Source organism: Watersipora subatra, chromosome 8 (genome assembly GCF_963576615.1).
Source record: "Watersipora subatra chromosome 8, tzWatSuba1.1, whole genome shotgun sequence".
In the NCBI taxonomy this organism is placed as follows: Eukaryota; Metazoa; Bryozoa; class Gymnolaemata; order Cheilostomatida; family Watersiporidae; genus Watersipora; species Watersipora subatra.
The window spans coordinates 3,952,446-3,976,226 of record NC_088715.1 but is presented as its reverse complement, the minus strand read 5'-3'; the positions used below and the strand labels follow the sequence as shown (position 1 = coordinate 3,976,226).

The following is a 23,781-nucleotide window of genomic DNA, read 5'->3' as shown; positions in this document are numbered from 1 at the left end:
TTAATAATTACAATTGATTTTACCAAAATCAATACTTATGGATAATCTAGTCTTCAGACATGGACCCTTGTGTACAGTATCAATCAATTTATTTTTGTATCCCACAAAACTTATTTGAAGTCATCCTCTCATGTAAGTCTTTTAAATTTTTACACAAATAATCTCAGACTAAACATGAATTGTTCACCACTATCTTGTATTCAGGACACTTTTACAGTTTTCATTTTAATTGATAATTTGTGTGCAAATAGAGGCTTTTTATTATTTTGTTATCTACAAAATAAAATATTACTAACTCAATGCTTTAGGTCAGTCTAGGAGTTATTCCATCACCCAGACTTGGCAAGAAATTCCAAGAGTCGCACTCCGCTACGTTTTTCTTCAACGGCTTAATACGTAGTTGACGGCGGCGTGTTCCGCGCTTGAGAAATATTTGTTTATGACCACGTGATCGATATTTCACGTATAAATGTAACAGACTGCTACTTGGCGACATTCGTTCAACGAACTGTTTAACTGTTAACGAATCTTTACGTTTGTTAGATCAAAACTAGCTAATTGTACGAACTTCATCATGGGAAGTGCAGACCCAGAAGGTGAGAAAACGTATTTGCATACACATATTTCTAAGTTACAAGAGCTTTTGAAGATTTTCACTAATCTGGATCTGGATGATGTTTAGTCCCTAGAGCCTCATGAGAAGCAAGAGAGGGACCCTCCGATCACTAGGTCTTTTTTGTTTTTTTTAATAATTAGTCACAATAAGTTATTCACCAGCAATTGTAATACGCAACTGCATTCGGTCGTTAATAGTTGCATTGCCTTTTTACAATTTACATATGGTCTGCTAAACGGTTCCTGTTGTCTGATTCTAGTGACATTATGTTTTTTACATTGTCCCGGTTTGTCTTTATGTGTGTAATTGTTTAGAGTACTGCGTTTGAATTCTTAAAAAACATTCTCAATCATTCCCTTTTCAGCACAGGGAATAGCAAGTCGTAAGTAGGGACCTTTTTCAATGCCTATTAGCATCCACCTTTCTGTTGCTTCAATCCGCGTTGTCTTGGCAATAGGTCTTGCTTTAGGTTATAGAAAGGCTGCTTTGTGAATACTGCCTGCTAAAACCGGTAATTGTAAATTCTCATTCGCACTGTGTGCTAACCAATAAGTTAGTGTACATTAAGAGTCGTATTTAGATGTTTTATAGCATTTCCACTAGATTATAAGGTGTTTTATTATATGGTTGATTTTTTGATGTAATACAGATTTTTACTTCATAGTGATTCCTCAGAGATTTTCCATTATGGTTGGTCATAAACTCAGCTGTTTTGTAGTATTATTCATATAGAGAGTTGTCATGGAATTAGTTTGTAAGAAGTTTGATACATGGCACAAGCAGTTTTGAAGCAGTAGGTCTTTAAAAAGGAGGCCTAGAATAGTCTCTATATCTATTGTTTAGATACTATAGAATAGTTTATCATTGAATTTGTTGGTTTTTGGTCTGGTTATACCCTAACACGCAATTGTCCCCACAACGGGAGGCTTCTAGAACAGTGTCAAACTCAGTTTGTCAGAAAAAAAGTTTTTTGCTCACAAGGTTGTAAGTCAATGCGGTAGATCTCTATCCAAATTGTATGCTAACATAGCTCATCCATAACATGCTTGCTCTCTACCAAGGTCAGAATTGGCTGCAGCTTGTCTTCTCCCAATTTAGCATCGGTGGACCAGAAATTTAGTCGTTTCCTATGATTGACTAACTCTTCCATTTAAGCTATTTATAGGGTTTAAGTTATGGAAATACATTTAATGCTCTTTTGGTATTATGCGTTTGATATAGCCTATGTAGATTGTTTTTTCTTATTGTACGATAACTGTTAGACATTAATTGATCCTTCCTCTGTGGTTATTCCCTTTTATTTCTGGCTTTGGTTGATCTGTGCATGCTTCATCTTCCGGTTTAGGTGAAATAGAACATTCTTCCTATCGAATCTATCATGTCTGCTGCTAATCTTTCTAGTTGTTTCACCAACTAGTAGAGTGCTTTTCACATGGATACACAGACAATCACTTTTTACAATCATCTCCCCATCTATCAATTCAAACGCTTTATGCTACAACTTGATAACTTATCTTCAACGATGAAAACTCATGTTCTTTGGTTACTGAATTTGTGATTCGCATATGTCTGGCATATCTGTTTTTGTAAGTGTAAACACGCCATTGCATGAGTGTGAATCGTCCCCCTGCTGTTTTCACTAATGCTTCTGTGCATTCATCTAATATGTTCTGTATATCACAGACAGCAGGAACTTTTTGTGGACCTTTAAGTAGTATGCTCTAAAATTGTGAATATATGCGTTACATTGTTCATGCTTGTGGGCAAATAAGTAGAGCGGAAGGTAAATGTTTGTTCTAGACTGACTACAATAGAGAATACGACATTCGCAAAAAATTCATCATAATGAATATGATATGGTGTTTAATTAGTTAAACAAAAGTTCTGCCCATTACCAATGAGCCTCCCAATTACATTTTATGCCATTTCGCTGATCTTACCTAGTATTTGAACTAGTAGGCAGCTAGTTTTGCGGTGGCTCCCTTTTTGTGATTTTTGGTTTTGTCCAACGTACTTTCTGTAGAATTTAACGAAACCTGTTGTGAAATGCAGTAAGAATCTGCTGATAGTCATTTTTGTCTGTTGTTGCAGCTCCACCTCCTTCCTACGACAGTATATTTGGAGAGTTGAAGGCTCAAAAACAACAGTCCGATGGCATGGTTGACTACGCTAAACGGGCGACCAGCAAGTGCTGTGGAAAAGTTGTCGGAGTTGTTGCCATTGTCATTATGGTTATTTTTTTTCTCGCACTTGGCTTGGCACTTCCAATTGCGGAGATTGTTATAGGTCAGTCTATCTGGTTCTTCCAAAGCTGTGGTGTTTGCAAATATTCATCCCTTACTTTGCAAAAAATTTCCCAATTCAAATCTTCCCCTTATGTAAACTCAATAAATCATATCATAGACTAACATAAGTGTTGAGGCCATCTACAACCCGACAGCTTGTTTTATCTACCGTTCTATCACAACTTGTAAGCTGTAGAAGCATTGATGTAAAAAAATTGGTGTAGAGTTGACCAATCGAAATTCATGTTCACAAGATGACTCACGTCGGTTGGTCGATTCCATTTCCTTATTTGTTACACCGCAAACAAAATTTTGTTTTACAATTAGAGAGTCACTCTGATCTTCTTCAGATCAAAGTGAGTGTTTTTGAAAATAGTTTCTTATCTGGTAGTAGGTAGAAGTTTTTGCGGACAATGAATACTCGTTATACTCCGGTTTACTTGCGGCATCACTACTTTGAAAATTTATTTACATTGCCCACTCCTCTGGCTCCTGATTTGCTGGACTTGGAAATTAATCTAATGTCATCTAGTTTCAAACCTCAACCATAAAACCTGAACTATTAGTAACCTTGAAAATATTTTAACAACTATTTTACTTCTGTGCATGGCTGTTGCTAGTTTGTGAGAATACATTGGTGTCTGGATCACAAACAACTAGAAGGATGAAATTCAGCTTGATTGCTCTGCCCTCTATATAAAGTCATGTGTTCCAAGAAAAAACAGTAACATTGCTGTCATGGAATGCCTCCTCATAGCACCGTATTGCTTTTAATCCTAATATCATATAATACAATAATATTAATATAATAATAATGTTGCATTACATAGTAGTATTGCGTTGCATAATGATATTACACTACCTAATAATGTTCCATTACATAATGGTATTGCATCACATAATAATGTTGCCTTTAGAATGATAGAAATACTGATAATTATTTTCGTGCATTATATCTATTGCTTGTTAGACTTGCAATAAGTGGTAACCGAAGGTGCACTACATTGGTATATCTAGTGTTAACATGACTCAACAGTATTCATGCAGCTCAGCCTGTCTTAAGCAACAGCTAGTATGTTACTAGCACTGGAGAACTTCATCTTTCCTCACAGACACCTCCAAAAGTAATGCTCTCAAAGCAAGCTCAGTTTCTGTATTGTCAGATTATTAATGTCAGAACAAAAATGAAACTGCAGAAGATACATCATGAAAATACGATAAAAACCTTAAAGGTTGACTTGCAACAAAATTCACATTACAGTTATTTGATATTAAAAAATTCACCATGTCTTACTCTGTTGTGTTGTAGGTGCAAAATATGTGAAAATATGGTTACAAGCTCTTAAAAGCTAAAAAACGAACAGTTAATCGCAGCCACACGAGACCGCCGTAGTTTGGATTCTCTTTCCAAAACGGCTCAAATGTGACGTAGTTGTACAAGATGGCTTCTGTTTGCACTCTCACGCAACCTCAATCATCGAAATATTTTCACAAATATACTCTACGCATTCAATCAAACCATGTCTATTGTTCTTACGCGTCTGTTTTATCGTCATCGTAATGCTGTCACTTTTAGCAGTGATATCTTATAACTTACCGCAAAAATTTATTTAATTTTTTAACCTTACCTCGAAGGAGTACATATCATTGTCTGATAATCATGACGAGCCTGTTGGTCACTTGTGATAGTCGAAAAGTGCTGCAAAAATTATTTGCGAAGTATGGGTCACATGATCAGATTACGACTTGACGATTTGATCAAGCCGAAACAAAACTGTAAAGTAGCGAGCATCTATATTTGATACCGGGTCTTCGGTAAAACCCGAAGTGTTTGTCATAAACTAGTGCTACGAGAAGTTTCATATTGAGCTTTTTATTGGCCTTTCAATTCACGTGAGAACATCACCTGACAAAACGATAACCAAACTGTAATGGCTACATCAGATAAATAAACAGATTCCAATCTACGGCGGCTTTTCGTTTTTGAGCTTTTAAGAGCTTGTAATCACATTTCCACGTATTTGGCACCTACAACACAACAGAGTAAGACATGGTGAATTTTTTGATACCAAATAACAGTAATGTGAATTTTGTTGCGAGTCAACCTTTAATACCTTGGCCCATTAATCTGCTATTGATTAATACAGAGACACAGCCTCTGAGCTCTTACTGCTGAGTGACAAGAGAAACAGTTGGCTTGGTGTACGGGTGACTAGATGTACAGGTGACTATTTGTATGGCTGTGCTAGGAGGTTAGCTGTAGGGGAGGTTAGTCCTCACTTTAGCGTAATTGATAATTATCTTCCTCCCCAGACGCTTGCGGGTGGTGAGGTAGATGCGAAGTTAATTCTCCCCGGAGCTAAGGTCATTCAAACCTCACTCAGCAGACGGTTACTTCTGTGAAGTCGCTGGTACCAATTAATAACTTCATAGACATCATTAAATGTACTTCATAGACATCATTAAATGTACAACCTAGTCACTGTAGGAGCTGTAAGTTCAACGAAATATTAGTTTGTGTTGACAGTTAGACTCGCGGTGACAGCTAGACTCGCGGTGACAGCTAAACTTGAAGTGACAGCTAGACACGTAGTGACAGCTAGACTCGCGGTGACAGCTAAACTTGAAGTGACAGCTAGACACGTAGTGACAGTTAGACTCGCGGTGACAGCTAAACTTGAAGTGACAGCTAGACTCACGGTGACAGCTAAACTTGAAGTGACAGCTAGACACGTAGTGACAGCTAGACTCGCGGTGACAGCTAAACTTGAAGTGACAGCTAGACACGTAGTGACAGCTAAGCGTGTAGCAGAACAGCTCTTACGATGCAAATGTACTTATGTATTCAAAATTTGCCTAGCCAAGCACAACAGAATCATTAGCCAGCAGAATATTAGCCTTTTTAGTTGAATGGCATGGCTGAATAGACTATTCTGTGGTCACATTTGCAGTAGGCATTTTGGATTTCAGAAAAATAACATTATGCTATAAACGTTTTTCCAACTGCACAGCGCTGCATTCCATTGATTTCATCATGCGTGGAATCATAGCTAACTATAGCTTGGGATTTCTCTGGGCACCATAAGGTGGTCACATGAATGTGAATCAGATATTGGCAAATTGTTATTGATTACTTGCGATGTTAATTTTAGCTCACTGTCCAATAAGCTGTTGACACAAGCTCATGTTTTCTTATGGCAGTGGTGCATTAGTAGCTGAGATCAATAGTTCTGGTTGGATGATGAAATGTCTCTGTTGTTCCTTTCAATATGCTAAGATTCACTGAAGCGATCTGACAGTTGACATTGCTCTTCACGCATGTGAAAATGAGTGCGCTTAAAATGGTCTGTTGATGCACTCCTCATTTGTTGGATATAAAATATGCCATATCGATTGGTTTGTCTGTGAAATATGCTGCAGTATGTTCTAGACACGCTCACCCTTATGCCATGCGTCAGCTACACGCTGGCTTACATTTGAGTGTGAAAATTTGTAAATTTGGTTGGGGGGCGTCAACCTGACCTTCACCTTGGTAAAAGCAACTGTGGTTTCAAGTCTTAATCAAGCAACGGCATGTGATTGATTACACGCACAGCGTCATATACGCATATCGACTAATAAAATTATTGTATCAATTGCCAATATCCATTAGAAGTGAAATTAAAATATCAATGATAAAACTGATTTTGTCAGTGAATATAAAAAAGGGCTGAATACCCGGAGTAGAATCTCGGGCACCAACAAGTTTTTCCTTGGTGCTCATATAGCTATAGAGTGTGTCATATAGCTATATAGTGTTTTATATAGCTATATAGTGTTTTATATAGCTATATAGTGTTATATAGCTATAGAGTGTGTCATATAGCTATAGAGTGTGTTATATAACTATAGAGTGTGTTATATAGCTATAGTGTGTTATATAGCTATAGAGTGTGTTATATAGATATAGAGTGAGTTATATAGCTATAGAGTGTGTTATATAGCTATATAGCTATAGAGTGTGTCCTGTATTCTAACTTATTATGGTATCTCGATAACATCTAGTTCATACACTTGCCATAGAGATTATCGGGTTGTTTGCTGCGTGTTTTGTTAGCATTATCTTTTGGCGACTGGTTTTCCAAATGATGTCAGATACCCATGAGTATGAGCTCAGAGGTTGTGTTTTAGCTTTAGTCAATAGCAGGCTAGTCCTGGAGATAAACACTTCTGCCATTTATCAAGGCTTCTGTTATACTGATGTATATCTTCAGTCTGTGTCTCCCACAGTTTCGTTTTGATTCAAGCATAAATAATTTATGAACATAAACGCTTGAAGAGCATTAGGCGTGGAGATGAGGAAAAAGGAAGTTTCCCAGTGTTAGTAGTATCCTAGTTCTTGTCATCACGTGCTTTATTGCACTACTACAAGCGAACTCATCATGATCATGGTATCATCACTCACAGCATGATGAAACTTGGCGTTATGTTGTATCTCATAATCTGCGAGCAGATTTCAGTTAAAGTCTGCTAGCAAAGAATAAGCTGTGACTTCAGCTGATAATAGTACAAACGATGATAATACAAACGATAATAATACAAAGAGTAATAATACAAACGATAATAATACAAATGGTAATAATACTAACGATGGTAATAATACTAACGATGATAATAATACTAACGATGTTAATAATACTAACGATGGTAATAATACTAACGATGGTCATAATACTAACGATAGTAATACTAACGATAGTAATACTAACGATAATAATACTAACGATAGTAATACTAACGATAATAATACTAACGATAGTAATACTAATGATAATAATACTAACGATAGTAATACTAACGATAGTAATACTAACGGTGTGCTTTGTTTGCATTATTTTGTCATTATTAGTTTAAACTTGTTCAGTAATTTTGTCTCAACAGAGGTCATAAACATAGGCCTACATGTAGTTTTATTCAAATGATGTCTCTCAACATGTTGTTGTTGCAGTAGAGCAATTAACCCTGTTTCAAACTTAGGTTTTGGATACAAATCTGTTGAGTCTTTTTAAAATAGTTTTATATCTATTTTTCAGCTTATCCTTATAGCTGACCCTTAGATTTTCTAAGTTATCAGGTCATGTAAAGGTGATTGATTTTGTTATGAGCCATTTTTTCTCTGAAAAACAAAAATGTAATTATTAATGTTACATCATAATAAAGTTTATAGTTTATTTATTGATCTCACAAGCTGTATTATCAAAAAGTATAATAAAACTACATAAAAACATGGAAACAGCTGTTTTTATTTAACACATTTTGTCACCCGGGTTAACGGGCAAAGCTTCGGAGTAAAAAGCTTTCTTTGCCATCATCAGTGTGTAAAAAGCTGCATGCACTTTCCAACTCTTTACTTGAAGGTTGACTGGCAACAAAGTTCTCATTACAGTTATTTGGTATCAAAAAGTTCACCATGTCTTACTCTGCTGAGTTGTAGGTGCAAAATATGTAGAAATGTGATTACAACCTTTTAAAACTCAAAAACGAACAGTTAATATCAGCCATCACGGAAACACCATAGTTTGTGAATCTGTTGATACTAAATAACTGTAATGTGAATTTTGTTGCAAGTCAATCTTTAAAGGAAGATGAACTTCCACAACATGTTAGTAGATTTTATTAGAAAGTATCAGTAATATTCTATCATTTGCGATTGTTTTTTTGTTTGAGGTGATCTGATTGGATGTTTCAAGGTTAAAATTGATAAAACTCACGATTAAAAGACTCATAAGATAAATACGAGTGAAATGGTGTCACCGATTGTTACCGTTGTGATAGTCGGTATCAGCTATTGCGTTTGAGTTGAAACGTTATGCATCTGTTATATTCTGTCTGTCTCTTTCCAATTATAGACATCATAAGCACACTTTTGCTTGATCTGAGGATTTTAATGGCGATCAAATTTTATTAATTTTAATCTTGAAACATCGAGGCAGTCAGATTACCTCAAACATCAAAAACAATCATAAATGATAGAGCAACACCGTTACTTTCTGATATAGTTTGCTAAAACTTTTGTGCAGGTTTGTCTTCAAGTCATGATGCATTAAAAGCAATTACAAACCTATTATTTTTCATGTCAAGGTGAAATCGCATATCTTGCAGGATCCAAGTATCTGTACGACTGCCCAGCTGAAAGGTACCTCACCATCTACTTGATCGTATCAGGGGTCTTCAGTATTATCTCTGGATGTACCAGTGGAGGTTCTAAAGCAGCTAGTAGAAATGGTATGCAACTGACATAGGTCGTTTAATTTGCTCATAAATACTCTTCTTTCTCGACCAAGGTATTGTGGGAGTTAATCTCCCTCGTCGAACATCCATGTTGTGTAATTCTTGGTGTGCACCTTTTCGGTTGGTTGCTAGTAGCGGAGTCTATGAATGTGATGATACCTCTATTGTAGAGTCTAGGAATGTGATGATACTTCTATTGTAGATTCTGATGAAGACGACTCGTCCTCAAAGAAAAGCGGGTGCTGCAACTCACTCGTTGGAAGTTTTCTTATTGCGTGGCTCATAGCTGGTAAGTATTGGTAACTAGAGAAATACTGCGTTCTTCAATGTACAGAGTTCAGTTGCAGAGTCTCATGCAGGGTATCGTAATTCCTAGGTCAGGGTTATCTATGCAGTAATGCTGATCTTTTTTCTGTAGTAAGCTAATATTTACCAAACGAAAAGAAGGCTCGAAAATTTATTCAATTTGCATGTAAAATAAACACTTTGTATAGGTTAATACTTGTACCCCGCTGTGTCAACTAGGTTAACAGTTCAATGCTTGTAGCCCATAACGTTACCTAGGTCAACAGTTTAATGCTTGTAGCCCATAACGTTAACTAGGTCAACAGTTTAATGCTTGTAGCCCATAACGTTAACTAGGTCAACAGTTTAATGCTTGTAGCCCATAACGTTAACTAGGTCAACAGTTTAATGCTTGTAGCCCAAAACGTTAACTAGGTCAACAGTTTGATGCTTATAGCCCATAACGTTAACTAGGTCAACAGTTTAATGCTTATAGCCCATAACGTTAACTAGGTGAACAATTTACCATTTTTTGCTCATGTGAATTAGGTCAATGGTTTAATACTCGTAGCGCTAACAAGGTCACTAATTGTGCAGTTGCAAAATAACCATTAAGAAAGGTAACTCCATTGACAGCCAGATGATCAGTCGTATGCGCAGTTTAGTACTGCTAGTAATGAGTAGGGCATGATAAGACAACTTCTAATCAACTTTTTCTCTTGCTCTGTCTGCTGTCAGTGCTTTTCAGTACTCAAAGCCAGGCCGGACTTCGATTCATTGCGCTAATAACTCTCAACATCTAGTGTGGGTGCCTAAACATACGATATACAATTCTGACCTTTCTAGCTGCATGATATGAACAGGATTCAGTAAGCCACTGTAGACAACTAGATCTATTAAAATAACAATCAACAAAAGAAGGTTTTTATCAGGATTGAGAAAAATCATTCTATTTTTTCAACCCTTAGTATTCACTGATGTAAACACGGATGGGTTTGTGATAGTCTGAACATTATTATTACAGATGATCATAAGAGTATTGTGTGATTAACACTACCATACGGCGATGTAGTGTGTACCAGTCTTTAATGTACAGTCTAATGTCGTTAACTTTGATGGGCTAATCTCTATTTTTCAAAATGTCAATGTCCAACTGAGCGCACAACTCCAAAGTCCGCAGTTCCTTATTGATATAAAAAGTCAGTAAGGTTACTTGTAGGAACGGTTTGGGTAACGAAGATGGTGGAGTGTCAAGGTACAGACAGATCGGACTGTTTCACTACGAATGTCACTGAATCCCAGAGTGCTGATTATTGTTTGAAGCTCGTCTATGACTTCACCTACTGGGATATTATGGCCAAGTGGATCATGCTTGGAGTTTTTGTCGTCCTCGGTACCTGCTGTTGTTGCGTCTTGTGCTGTGTTTACTGCTGCACAGACAAGTCTAGTGAAGGAGATTGATCGGAACGCATATGTCTAATGTCAAGCAATGTGTAGTGTGTTTTATTCGCCATATATCAGTATTGCAGCGTGATATGTTTGAAGTTTCGAATAGCTCATGTTCTTAATCACTTTACCTGCTTGTTACCATAGTAACCTGCTAGCTTTGGAAGACTCTTATAACGCATCAGATCTGTAATTCATGGATTATTTTGGTTGAACTTTTATTACCATTTTTCTATTATTGCTCATTTATTTTATATAGTTGACTCTTTTTCGATGCAATGATAAAATGTTTATGCTGTTACGAATAACAAGACATACTATATTAACCTATCTGTAATGACCGGGCAGCCCTGCAGGCTATGTGGATGTGGTACGTTGAAAGTACACATTTCTTCAGTGTAAATTTGGGGCAAACAGAATCACGCCCATGTTGAAGAGCATTAGCATATACATATACTCATTAGCATATACTGGGTAGCTAAAGAGAGAACTTATTGGCTTATTTAACTAGTGAGAAGACAATTTCTATTAACACCAGATTGCGGTCATAAATCTCTAATGAGATGAATGTCATGGTTCAACATTGAAATGTAACTTTATCTACACAATGAAAGAACATTTCCATGGTTTCAGCTCTAGTGACACATGGGAAAAAGCACAACTAAAGCTAGTAGGCCTACTGTGTTAATCCTAACATGTAGAAACACACTAGAACGCTTATGAGCCATTTTTGCTATGCATACTGACATAATATTTACCCATTTGTATGGCATACTAAAGGTATTGCTATGACATCATTCCAGAGTTATTTCAGTTCGTGTACCTACATCAACTATCTGAGCATTTATGCTGGAAATGTTGGTATCAGCTAGACAATTCACTAAAAAACTTAACGTGACCATGTACAAGCTAAACCAGATACAGTATTTATCATTCATACTGCTTGTAGAATAAGGAGAATTTGAACCGAGATTTATTCTTTAATAACATTATGTTCATCAAACCTTTTCTAGCCTCTCAAAAAAAGAGACCCAATTTCTATGATAACCGGAGCTTTTTTCAATGAAGTATTCACTATAGTAGTGGTAATAGCTACTTTTACAATTACAAGCTTTCCTGTTCTAAAATAAGCATTCTAAAGATCATCAGTAACAGTGCAGCTTGATAGATTTTCATGCAATTTCACACCGTTCATGCGGGTACCGCCCGTATGGGTTAGAAAAACTCCGCTAGTCATAAATCTTGAGAGATATTCTTGATTCAATCAGCCAAGGCTACCAGCTCTCTCTTCAAGGCTGAATTTCTCAATCAGTTGAAAGTCAAAACCATAGCATACTATCGCTAGATTTCGTGTTTTGGCTACTAATGGCAGGGCTCTGTTGCCTGACTCTGATCAAATAGTCCACATCCTTTTTCAGCAAGTTGACCTACAGAAACTATTTTTTTAAAGCCCCTAAACATCTTTTTTTTAGCATAGTACTCATCCAAAATATGGAGGCGTCATCAATCTCACAGCGCTTTGCATCAAAGCCTACAGTGCAAAGGGAATCTTATCAAGCCGTTCTATAACATTTAACAATGCTGTATTTTCACTTTATGAGTAAGTTTGTCTTTAAACCTGTCTCTTGCATCTCCGCAGCAAAGAAAAGCTCATCGGAGACTTTTTCATATCTCACTTTCAAGGATGCTGTGACTATTACACAATACATGTATAGGGCAATTCCTCAAGGCAAACGTGCCAGGTGTGTGCTTGCGTGGCATTATTAGGTCCAATTGCTAGCAAGCTACTGCTGATAGTGTTGCCCCAACACTTCTTCCCTAAGACAAATAACGCAAAAAATTGCATCATGGATATATATTTTAATGTTGGCATCTCATACAGGGCTCTACTGTAACAGCAGAAAGTTTCAACTCAAATTTTTTTTTTAAATCAAGCTTTTTAGCTGCCAGCTTTCTGTACTAGGCTTTTGAAATATATATTTGTCTTCAGCCCTTCATCCTCTTTTTGCTTTCCTTCCACTCTTTCACTCATCGCTCATGGTTCTCTGTCTGCTTAATCTTCATATTTCAGCAATCATAGTTTGCCTCCATTCTCAGCTCTCTCAGTAACTATTTTATTTTGGCTATCATGCAAAGCTTTCAGGTGTGCATGTTCAGAATTATGCCAATCTCTTGTCTGCTCAACGGAGATCTATCAGATCATGACTGTCCAGAGGCCATGTTCTAGCAGAACTCAACTTTTTAAAGAAAAAAGGTTATGAAAAATATTTGGTAGACATGCGCGACAAATCCTATATATATGAGCAATCTTTATTGTGGTAATCAATAGTCATATTTTACAATATGTTTTCCACAAAGTACCACGGCAAGTAAACTAACTAAAAAGCGGTGTACAACAAAAAAATAAAAGGGACCGCAAAGAAACTATAGTCTAACTAAAAAACTCGTGAATAGTCTAACTAATATAATAATATTAGAACTGAATGCATAAAATATGTAGAACGCAAGCTTGAGGATTGATATGAGTATTGTTTAAACAAAAAGTGGACAAATAATAGCTCAGTGAAAATAGTATACAAATATATGACAACAGTTTTCCAATCATGAAAACAAAGTGTAATATAAAATGGTTAAAATAGGTAAGGCTATATGGTGAATGGTATTATTGGTCAGAGGATAGTAGGTGTAGTTTGAGTTTTGTTTTAAAAGATTGCAAAGGAAGAGTTCTTAAATAAGTGCAGAGATTATTAAATGAATTTAGCAGGTTACTGTTGAGTTTGTTGTGGTTTATGGCACTAGGTAATTTGAATCTGTTTCTGGTTTTGTGACTATGGTTTACGGTTTGAAAGCTATAGCTGAGATATTTAGGGCAGGTATCGTGGAGTATTGAATGAGCAGTGAGGCAGGTGAAGTAATGTGATAGCTTAGGTAAGGGAAGAACACCGGTAGTGCTTGTTATTAAGTTGGTAAGTGGTAAGTGATGGTTTTTATGGGGTATGTTTAGGTCTTTGCATATAAGTCGTAAAGCTTTTTTTTGTAAAATAAATAGTGTGTTGGTATATTTTACAGGTGTTGTAGGGTAAAACACATGCAGGCCATATATAAGATAGGAATGGATAAAATTATAGTAATATAGTCTGGCAGTATCAAAGTTCATAATGAGTTCATAATGAGTTCATAAGTTCCTATGATCTTGTGTTAAGTGCACATTTGATCAGGTTACAAAATTAGGTAACCAGACAGCTTTTAACACCTCAAGGATCTCTAATACATAACTTTATGCTTCAACCACATTACGTACTAGGTCTGCACCCATAAGTAAGACTTATGTTTCCGCGAGTAGATAACCCTATTATGAGCTGTTACATTATACGTCCTTTGCACTCAAGAACTGCGACTAATCTCAAACAAACATTAGGTAGCCCTATAAAGTTATCTCCTCCTATGAGAAGATAACTCTATGAGTAGCCCCAATATTTGTAGACCAATTAGGTACGTGCTAAGAAGCGAAAACATTCTTTAGAAATGTTTATGAAATGCTTCGCGTTTTTGTTCCTTCACGTAGTCGAGTAAACCACTTTGTTCGAAAATTAAGGCGTGTGCCTAAATTCACAAAGATCTCGAAACTATCGCTTGGTCCATAACTTGGCCCAACATAGTACCGCGTCTAGAAGACAACACTGGCCAAACCTGGTCAACGCCTGCCCCTCGAGATAGAGGTTAATAACGACGCTGGAAGTACGACTGCCGAGAAAGTGTAACACGAGTGTGACAAACTAAAATGATTAGCAATTCAGTTTTGTCAACGAGATTACTATAATGGGAACTGACGATCCTGAAGGTGACAAATATAGATCAATGTGACCACTCGTTAACAGCATCGCTTAGCGCATAAGTATAATAAAACATAGGCTACTTAGCAAGCATTAAAATAAAACTACAACACCAGGAAAGCACGATTATACATTTACTTTAGGTTGTAATCGCTTTACAGTGGTTTTATGGCATTTTTAATATAATGCATAATGTGCTGACTGCAAAGCTTGCCTTTCTAGTAAAATATTTTGTTATCAATACCATACTATACGAGAGCTAATAGTAAATGTTTTGATGCTGTGGATAACATTGATAGTCTAAGATAAAGTTATTTTATATATTTTCATTAATACATTCATACCAATTTAGCACAAAATTCTTTCCACAACAAATGGAATAAACTAGGAAACGTAAAAGATGGTACAATTCAGTAGCATACTTCATCTGTCATATACTGACCCTCAGTCAAAACAATGATATAAAACACTATAAAGATGAAAAATGATATAAAAAATGATATGAAATGGGGGTTTTATATCATTGGATTAAAATATAATGGAATTTTTATTTTTTAAAGGAGATGAAGTTGCGCACATTCGTTTAAGTTTTTTCTTTATCAATGTGATGTTGGCCTGTGCAGTAGAGGTTTGTAGAATCCAGGGTTTTGACCATTACGAAAAATATTTTAGCTGCGTATTGCTGAGTACTCACTGAAGCCAAGGTGTAAAATGCAGTACAGTCATAGAAAACTTGCTAGTAGTTGCATTAGCAGTGCAGTGGCAATACAAATCATGTTACAAGTGTGCAGTATAATTGCATTGCATATTTTCACTACCGTGCAGTACACAGTATACATTCAGTACTAATTATTTCAACTCACTGTATGCAGTATTGGTGCAGTGGCGGTATTAACTACTGCACAACAATATGCAGTGCTGGAGGCTGTGGGAGTGTTGCTAGTGTCCATTTCGCAGTACTAGATGCAGTAGGAACTTTTGCGTTACACTGTATATAGATGCACAGCACATTTTTGTGAAAACTCATCACAGAATCAAGTAGTGAGTTGAATTTAACACAGCAGAATTGCAAGATAATAATACTGCTCAAGCTTTGAGTAAGAGTAGGCAAACAAATTGATCGCAATCAGCATGTTGTATATATGGTTGAAATGAGAGTTTATGCTTTTAATATACTACATATATAATACTAATGGGAATATCTTTCAGAACCCCAATTTCATCAAAACAGTGATACTGTCCGATTTCCTATTCTGAAATGACATGAGAGTTAGAGTGCATGTTTATGAGTTTGCTAAACATTGTGTTAGTGTCAACAGACAGCAACAACTTCACATCAATGCACAGTTGCAGTACACATTTGCGGTACAGTCTCATGTTTGGAGTATTATGCATTCGCAGTATGCATGAATTGCTGGGTTTTAAGCAATGCGTTTTGGAAGTGAATATGTGGTAGACTGCAGTAAAAAATTTACAATAGGAATGCAGTTGCAGTAAATTTCCCATGCGCATTAGAAAGTTGTAATGCACTGCAAAATTACTGCGTACTGCACTGCAATGACAGAGCTGGTCTAATGTGCCATAACCCTGGTGAAATCCAAAAGGCTCCTTCCTGTTTGCTGAATCTAGTTTTGGTAAATAGTTAATTCCTGTTTCTTTAGTTGCAATATCCCCCAATATGTTAATATTTGGGCACTTCAGATGATCTGTTCCTGTAGCTGGTGTTTTTATTCGGACAGATGAAAAATGTAGTCTTTTAGAATTCCCTTCACATACTCCAGATGGTGTGACACGGGAGTATGAAACACCGCAAAACTATAATATCATATAATGGGTGTGTTAAACACGTAGCTCAACGCTAATCCATAAAATAGTAGTTGTTGTTTACTTTTAAACCTGGATGACTAATAATAGTTGCCACACTGTGTGATTATTAGTTGTATTATAATTGGCTGCAGCACTTGAAATGCATACTTTTGTGAGCTGCTTAGTAATGAGAGCATTTATTAAAAGAAGGAGACTTAAGTTTATGGTGATGTGAGGCACTGCCCACCTAGTCATAAAACCTTTTAAACTAAATAGTAAACTTTTAAATTAAAACAGGCTCATATATGAATATGCACAGATGTATATACCTATATGTATGTCTACAGAGATGTTCTTACATGTATTCATAAGTATATATCTATACATATATTGTCGTATACATGTACGTATATGCATGTACACGTAAGTAAATGTTATGCACCATAGTACTTGCTATAGCGATGCTATAGCAAGTATGTAAGTAGCAAGTGTATAAAAATATACATAGTGTTATGCACATGTATATTTACACTCTGGCGAATACATACATCTATATACATAAATCTAAGTGTTTGCTCGTCTGTCTGTCGTATTTACAGTTATACATGTAGCTATTGGTTAAAATCCGGTCATTTGAACTACTAGAAGAACTCGAACTAGCACGCTTGAACTACTAGAAGAGAAATACATGCCTAGACTTTACCAAAAACACCACTTGCAGTTTGAAGCGATGTTAGAGATGTGTAGGGATTATAGACACAGTTGTTCTACGGTGGCTCAACTGCGTGTGTGGTAGCCAAGCGCACTACCGCTAAGGTGGCTTGGTGGTAGTGCGCTTGGCTTTACTTCTGCACATTCATAGGTACTGGTTTGATTCCCTTACGATGTAATAGTTTTTCTTAACGCCCAGATGGAAAGATGGAAACGGCTGTTATTATAGTAAAGATTAAAATACTAGCTTTAGTTACTCAAATTTATTGGGAAAAAAAACATAGCCAAAGGCTACTACATTACCTGTCACTGTTTATAAGCTGTTTCAAATTTTGAACCAATTGTGTAGCATCAAAGTAAGAAATGTTTTTCAACAATCTATTTTCCCTATGCCTCAAGTTTTCAAATATTTGAATTACGTATTGGTCAGACACACACAGAAATATACACACACCTTCATTTAAAAGTTAGAACAGTAAATGTTGTATATGCTGATTAAAAATAGATTTTTTGTGCAAAAGTTTTTCATTATGTTTCAATGAATAATAGTATTATAATAACTAGAATGTTGGAATAGATTAAGTTACATATCTTTTTTCAGGTCGAGGTTTTTCAAGTCTGTTTCGTGCTTTTGCACTCTTCAGGTGGTTGGTAGTGATCCCTGAAGTGACCATCAGTGAGCGCTAGCAGTTACCTGAAAAGTGTAGAAGCACACAACGGACCTGTAATGACTCCAGAGGAAAACATCCCCCTAGAAAAAATACATATCTCTGACCTATTCCAACACTCTAGTTATCTATGAATGTGAATCTCAAAGTCTGTATGCCAGCGTTTAAAATTTGTACAGGAAAATCTGCTTTCGACTGGATTTGATCATAAGATTTTTGACAAGTCTATACAGACTAGCGCTTCTAACCAGTGTGCTAAGTCATCCTTTTCATTCATACCTAATTATTATAATTGATTATTGTAATTATTCTATCTATTCCTATTGCAGTTACAAGCTAAGAATGTACTTTTTATTGTTAATTAATATTACCTTTTGCGCTTGTTTTTCTTTTGATCATTTTTTTTAAAAGTTTTATAATCATTAATAATTATTATAATTAATAATAATAATAATAATTATAATAATAATTAATAATTGTTATTAAGATTATAATCAATTAATCTTTTTCAAGTTGTAAAGTGAGTCGTTAATGTGCAACTGTAGTGGCACAGTTTAAAATATCAATTTCCACCATTTGCAGAGACTAATCACTAGAAACTGTATAACATAAAACGGTTCACGTGGACATTCTCAAGATATGTATAGCAGCAGATGGTTCAAAATAGCAGATAGAATGTCTCCCTCTCTAGAGTTGTTATCTACATTTTCGCTATTCGTTCAGTCAGATAAAATGCCTTCGTGCACTTCACTAATGTATTCAATTTCTGTATCTCATTGTTACATTTGTACCAGTATCGAGAAGAACAGTATTATCGTTGAATTCAAAGTTTCAATGGATAGCTTTTTGGTGAATCAGTAATCTTTTTTTTATAGACACATTTTTATGCACTCATTGTTATTATGAATGCAACATAGTCATGATTTTTATTTTATTGTTTTCCAGTTTGTATTGGTTGTATCAGTATCAAATAATTTTTCATTGTAATAATTGTAGTAGAACAAACTATCTTGCCATTACTTGCTAATTATTTTACAGTTAAAACCTTTACAGTTGTTTTATTTTATTCTGTAAAGTTATTTGAACTGCGCAGAACACTTTTTTCATGATATATCCTTTGATTCCAAGTTAAAATGGTTATGCCGGTTTTTCTACAATTTTCTCCTGAGTAGCATGGCTAAGAAGCTGCTAGTTTGACCTTGAGGGTTCAGTAGAAAAATCATATCGACTTCGGTAAACAAAATTTTAAGTTTCTATAATTCAGGTCAGCCCGAGCTCAGGGGCTCGCATGACACAATTAGTTTGCAATTCAAAGTTGAGCAACTCTACAGCTGTGGACTTCCAGTCTCTTGAAATTCTCTTTCAATACCGATTCTGTTTGTTTGATGGAAGGTTTAGCAGGCGTGCTGCTTTACGAAAGTATATTCAAGTGTGAGCAAATACAATGCTTCCCATTCATGGATTATTATCTGTATTGTGTTACATCAGTCAAGGTTATAAGCGTTGTGAGCATTATAAGCCTTAGTCCATCACTTTGGCTCAGTCCAGTCTAAGCTTGACTTACGAAATCAATACGTTATTTGATATGCTATGTAGGTCAAAATTCTCATGTGTTTATTTCATTTAATTTGTTTCACAAAATACAAACTGCACATTAAATGCTTCGAGTAATTAGTTTTAGTATTGAACCAAATATGTTATGTGAACTATATACAAATGAAAAACTACATTGTATGTAAAACAACTACAAGCATAAAGTAGCAATGAAAGGATTTTGTCATAGCCTTCCTACAGTCCCATGTAGGTAGGTTCAGAGATGGAGCTGACAATAAAAAAATGTGGTGTAGCCACCACACCGACTCAGACTATGTGTAATGTAAACAAATTTAGTTTGTGTACTAGGTAGTTGTATAGCTTTTCCTTGGGTCTTAGTCTATAAATTAGTATAGTATGGTTTACGTCTTATTCTGGGCCTTAGTCTATGATTTAGTGATATATATGTTTTATCCTTGGCCGTATTCGATGCATTAGTTAGTCTTATGTCTTACCTTGAGCCTTCGTGTATGTGTTAATTAGGTTAACGTCTTATCTTGAGTCTTAGTCTTTGCATCATAAGTGTTTGAACATGTCACTAGAGTTTGAACGTGTTATTAGTGTTTGAACATGTCACTAGAGTTTGAACGTGTTAGTAGGGTTTGAACATGTCACTAGAGTTTGAACGTGTTAGTAGGGTTTGAACATGTCACTAGAGTTTGAACGTGTTATTAGTGTTTGAACATGTCACTAGAGTTTGAACGTGTTATTAGGGTTTGAACATGTTATTAGTGTTTGAACATGTTAGTAGTGTTGGAACATGTTATTAGTGTTTGAACAAGTTATTAGTGTTTGAACAAGTTATTAGTGTTTGAACAAGTTATTAGTGTTTGAACATGTTATTAGTGTTTGAACATGACGTTAGTGTTTGAACATGTTATTAGGGTATCAACATGTTAGTATTGTTTGAACATGTCATTAGGATTTGAACATGTTATTAGGGTTTGAACATGTTATTAGTGTTTGAACATGTCATTAGCGTTTGAACATGTCATTAGTGTTTGAACATATTATTAGCGTTTGAACAAGTTATTAGTGTTTGAACATGTTATTGGTGTTTGAACATGTCATTAACGTTTGAACATGTCATTAGTGTTTGAACATATTATTTGCGTTTGAACAAGTTATTAGTGTTTGAACATGTTATTAGTGTTTGAACATGTCATTAGCGTTTAAACATGTCATTAGTGTTTGAACATGTTATTAGTGTTTGAGCATTGACCTGATTAACCGTTGAATAAGTATTTAAATAACTGACCTCTTACCTTATAACAAAGATGTTTTGTGTTTGATAAAATTTAAAGTAATTGCCATATCTGTCACTTACCGGTATCATAAAAAAATGGCATGTAGAAGATAACTCCAAGTTTTAAGGAGAAAAGTTGAACTAACAGTGGCATACCTACTAAAGTAGGCTTCGTGAATTCATAATTACCTTTATTCCATACCCACTGCTGGGCATTCACCTAGTATACAATAAGTTTAATGAATGGAAGGAGGTAGTTGGTAGTAACTATGTCATCAAAATACTGGCAGACATATTCCATTTCACACATCGATACAAGAGGACATTGAAAAATCGTTTTTGCTCTGAAGATAGATTAATGTCAAAATATGAGTTGTTAATTTCCTATAGCCTCTGATTCTCCAGTTGAAGCTTCTCAAGCCCAGGATTCAACTAAAGCTGAAAACCCAACTCCTGAATCCCAAAATCCGAATGCTGAATCCCAAGGTCCTCCCCCTCCTTCTTACAGCAGCCTATTCAGTGTATTAAGAGAAGAGAGGGAGTGCTCGGACGGGGTCAAGGACTATGCCAAGAAGATAACTAGCAAATGCTTTAACAAAGTCTTTGGAGTGGTTTTCATTGTGATTATGGTTATTGTCATGGTGATTCTTGGTTTGGCTCTACCCATCGCAGAGATTGTTATAGGTAAGACTATTTGCTCGTTGGGATGAGTATACTTTAATGATATACCCCCCCCCCCTCGAGCTAATTTCATGGTTGCGTTATCACTTTTTTGCCCTATAATCCTTTGAGATGCTGGCTAAATGCCAAAATGCGTCGTGTAAGCGTAGAATAGATACCGTAAAACTCCTAATTGAACGCCATGGCGCTCTATTTTTAACCCTTTCTCTATAGTGGCCGTCAATTTGAGGCGGTGTTCAAATAGAGGTGGCGTTCAAACAAAGGCTGGCGGTGTGTTTTTCAAATGGCTCGTCAGAATTTTGGCAAGATAAATTTAGCCCTTTTATGGGCGAAGCAAATGTCGCCAATATTTTGCCCTCTTTTTCCGGTGGAGCGATATTAAACCTTTTGAATGCAATAAATCTGCTAACTAATCTCCAACTTGTCAAAGATCTTCTTATAAATGTGCATTGAGGAACCGAGAAATATCTCTACCAGTTGATGTTGTTCGCATTTGACCCGCGATGATATTATAGCCTGTGTCTTTCTTTGCAATTAGTTCGCCTGATATTTTTATTTCATTCTAAATTTGAAAACATTTTTATTTTATACCGTTATTTACCGATGTTGCAGAAAAGCTCATTGCATCGATTGATATGTTTGCTACAGTTTGCAGCCAAAACGAGCTTTTTATGTGCAGTTGGAGAGTCGGTACGAGCGTCGATCAATTGTAAGATCAGATTACCGCAATGTTGTCATTAAATAATATGCTATAAATCTGCAAATTAAAAAGTTATATAATGATAATCCATCAAACGCTACAAGTATATATTCATGAACAAGTGACATAAATGAACCATACTTATATTACATGCAGAAACAAAAATTAACGTTTTTAAACAAAAATATTTGCATCATTTGCTTGGATAGCTGCGTTCTAATTGTGTTCTCGATGGAACGAACATCTTCTAGCTGTCCAATACTTTCCACAATGTTTTCCGTCTTGAACTCTTCTTCTGAACTGCTGAACTAGTAGAGATTAGCTTCTAAACAATTTTTTTTTACGCGCTGTATTGAGCACAAATGTATTGCGTAAAGGTTTTGCTCGCTAAACGTAACCTTTTGCCCAAAACTTTCAAACAGTTTTTTTTATACATGTACTACGAAGTATTAAGACCGTGTTAAACAATGAACTACTATTAGCCTGAGGCAGATAGTTATTGATTATTTTTATGGTGCTGCTTTCAAAGTTTTAACAAAAAAAGCGAAAAGCTTTGGAGATGGACAACGAGATACATGTAATTGATTGTTATTGATGTAAACGATTCATTATTGATACAATTTTGTGGACATTTTTCTACTGATCACTGGATATTATGAGTTTATAAAGATCAAAGATAGTCAAAGTGGCGGTGAAATAGAGGCGGAGTTTAAATAGAGGTGGCGTTCAATTAAAGGTTTTACGGTATTTGCTGTTGCTACACACCACCACACTACTAACCAATGCGTCGTGTTGACAAATAGATTGACCAATAAAAATTGGCCACAGGCGTGGGAAGGCCATGATGTCATCACTTGGACTTTCCAATACACTTATACAAGTATTGTCTACCTTTTACTCTTCTTTGGTCATCAAAAATTTGCGATAGCAATAATGGAGCGGCTATTTGCAGTGCTATATATTTTGATCAAAGCAAAAATGCTACTTATTAATGACGTGAGCCATGTATAAACATTATTTAACCTCATCACGTAATCCTATAACGTAAGTAGTATAGGAAGGCATTTTTCGACCTGCTTACAATTAAATTTATATAACGCTTTTGAATATGCTTACAATGCAATTATATAGTTGTTTTCGTTCTGCTTACATTAATTTCAGGCGCGTAGCTCAAGCGCCTACCCGCCACTGTTTATAAAGCTTTGAATATGCTTACAATGTAATTATATAGTTGTTTTCGCTCTGCTTACATTAATTTCATGAGCGCAGCTCATCCGAGCACCACCCACTGTTAACGCGTAATTATCGTGCATATTTTACGTCCTTATGCTAGCCTAATTACAATGCGAATAGTCTTTTTAAATCTGCTTACCTTGTACCTGCTAATCTGGTACATCAAACGCGTAGCCTTAAGCCATGACTTTAAACCGGTTCACATTATTTCCATAGGTAATAATGTCAGACTAACCCTACATTAATCATTTCTTTTAATAGGTAACCTCAAGGTTTGACGTTTAATTAAATGAACAGTTCGTTTACTCCATTGGTGATTAGCAACACGGACAAATGTTTATGCATTTGTAGGCGTTTGAGATGACCAATGCAATAGGTCAAAATACTTCTCACCTATTCTCGCTTTAA

The 23,781-nt window shown here is 35.8% G+C and overlaps 2 protein-coding genes across 4 annotated transcripts in view; both read left to right on the top strand.

The window, feature by feature from the left end:
* The first annotated feature begins 471 nt into the window (after positions 1 to 471).
* LOC137401409 (transmembrane protein 272-like) lies at positions 472 to 11,203 on the top strand. Of its 2 annotated transcripts, XM_068087738.1 has the most exons (6): positions 472 to 596; positions 981 to 998; positions 2,708 to 2,902; positions 9,043 to 9,165; positions 9,374 to 9,460; positions 10,676 to 11,203. In XM_068087738.1, the coding sequence occupies exons 1-6, from the start codon at positions 575 to 577 to the stop codon at positions 10,915 to 10,917; spliced, it is 687 nt and encodes a 228-aa protein (XP_067943839.1). In that variant the 5' UTR covers positions 472 to 574; the 3' UTR covers positions 10,918 to 11,203. The 2 variants fall into 2 exon arrangements, with proteins under 2 accessions (XP_067943839.1, XP_067943840.1); XM_068087739.1 differs by lacking the exon at positions 981 to 998 and having other exon boundaries at positions 484 to 596.
* Positions 11,204 to 14,570: 3,367 nt separating this feature from the next.
* LOC137401878 (transmembrane protein 272-like) overlaps positions 14,571 to 23,781 on the top strand; it is a 31,007-nt gene continuing 21,796 nt past the window's right edge. Inside the window, exons 1-2 of one of the 2 annotated variants that reach the window (XM_068088353.1) lie at positions 14,571 to 14,743; positions 21,165 to 21,443. In XM_068088353.1, the coding sequence (XP_067944454.1) occupies positions 14,722 to 14,743; positions 21,165 to 21,443 (301 nt within the window). In that variant the 5' untranslated portion in view covers positions 14,571 to 14,721. Of the gene's footprint in view, positions 14,744 to 21,149; positions 21,444 to 23,781 lie in introns of both variants that reach the window. The other variant, XM_068088352.1, reaches the window with a different exon arrangement.

Excerpts from the sequence above, each read along its gene's own strand:
- LOC137401409 (XM_068087738.1), top strand. The coding sequence starts at position 575 with ATGGGAAGTGCAGACCCAGAAG. Across the intron at positions 9,166-9,373 it reads TAAAGCAGCTAGTAGAAATG|ATTCTGATGAAGACGACTCG; the intron begins GTATGCAACTGA and ends CTTCTATTGTAG. Across the intron at positions 9,461-10,675 it reads TATTGCGTGGCTCATAGCTG|GAACGGTTTGGGTAACGAAG; the intron begins GTAAGTATTGGT and ends GGTTACTTGTAG.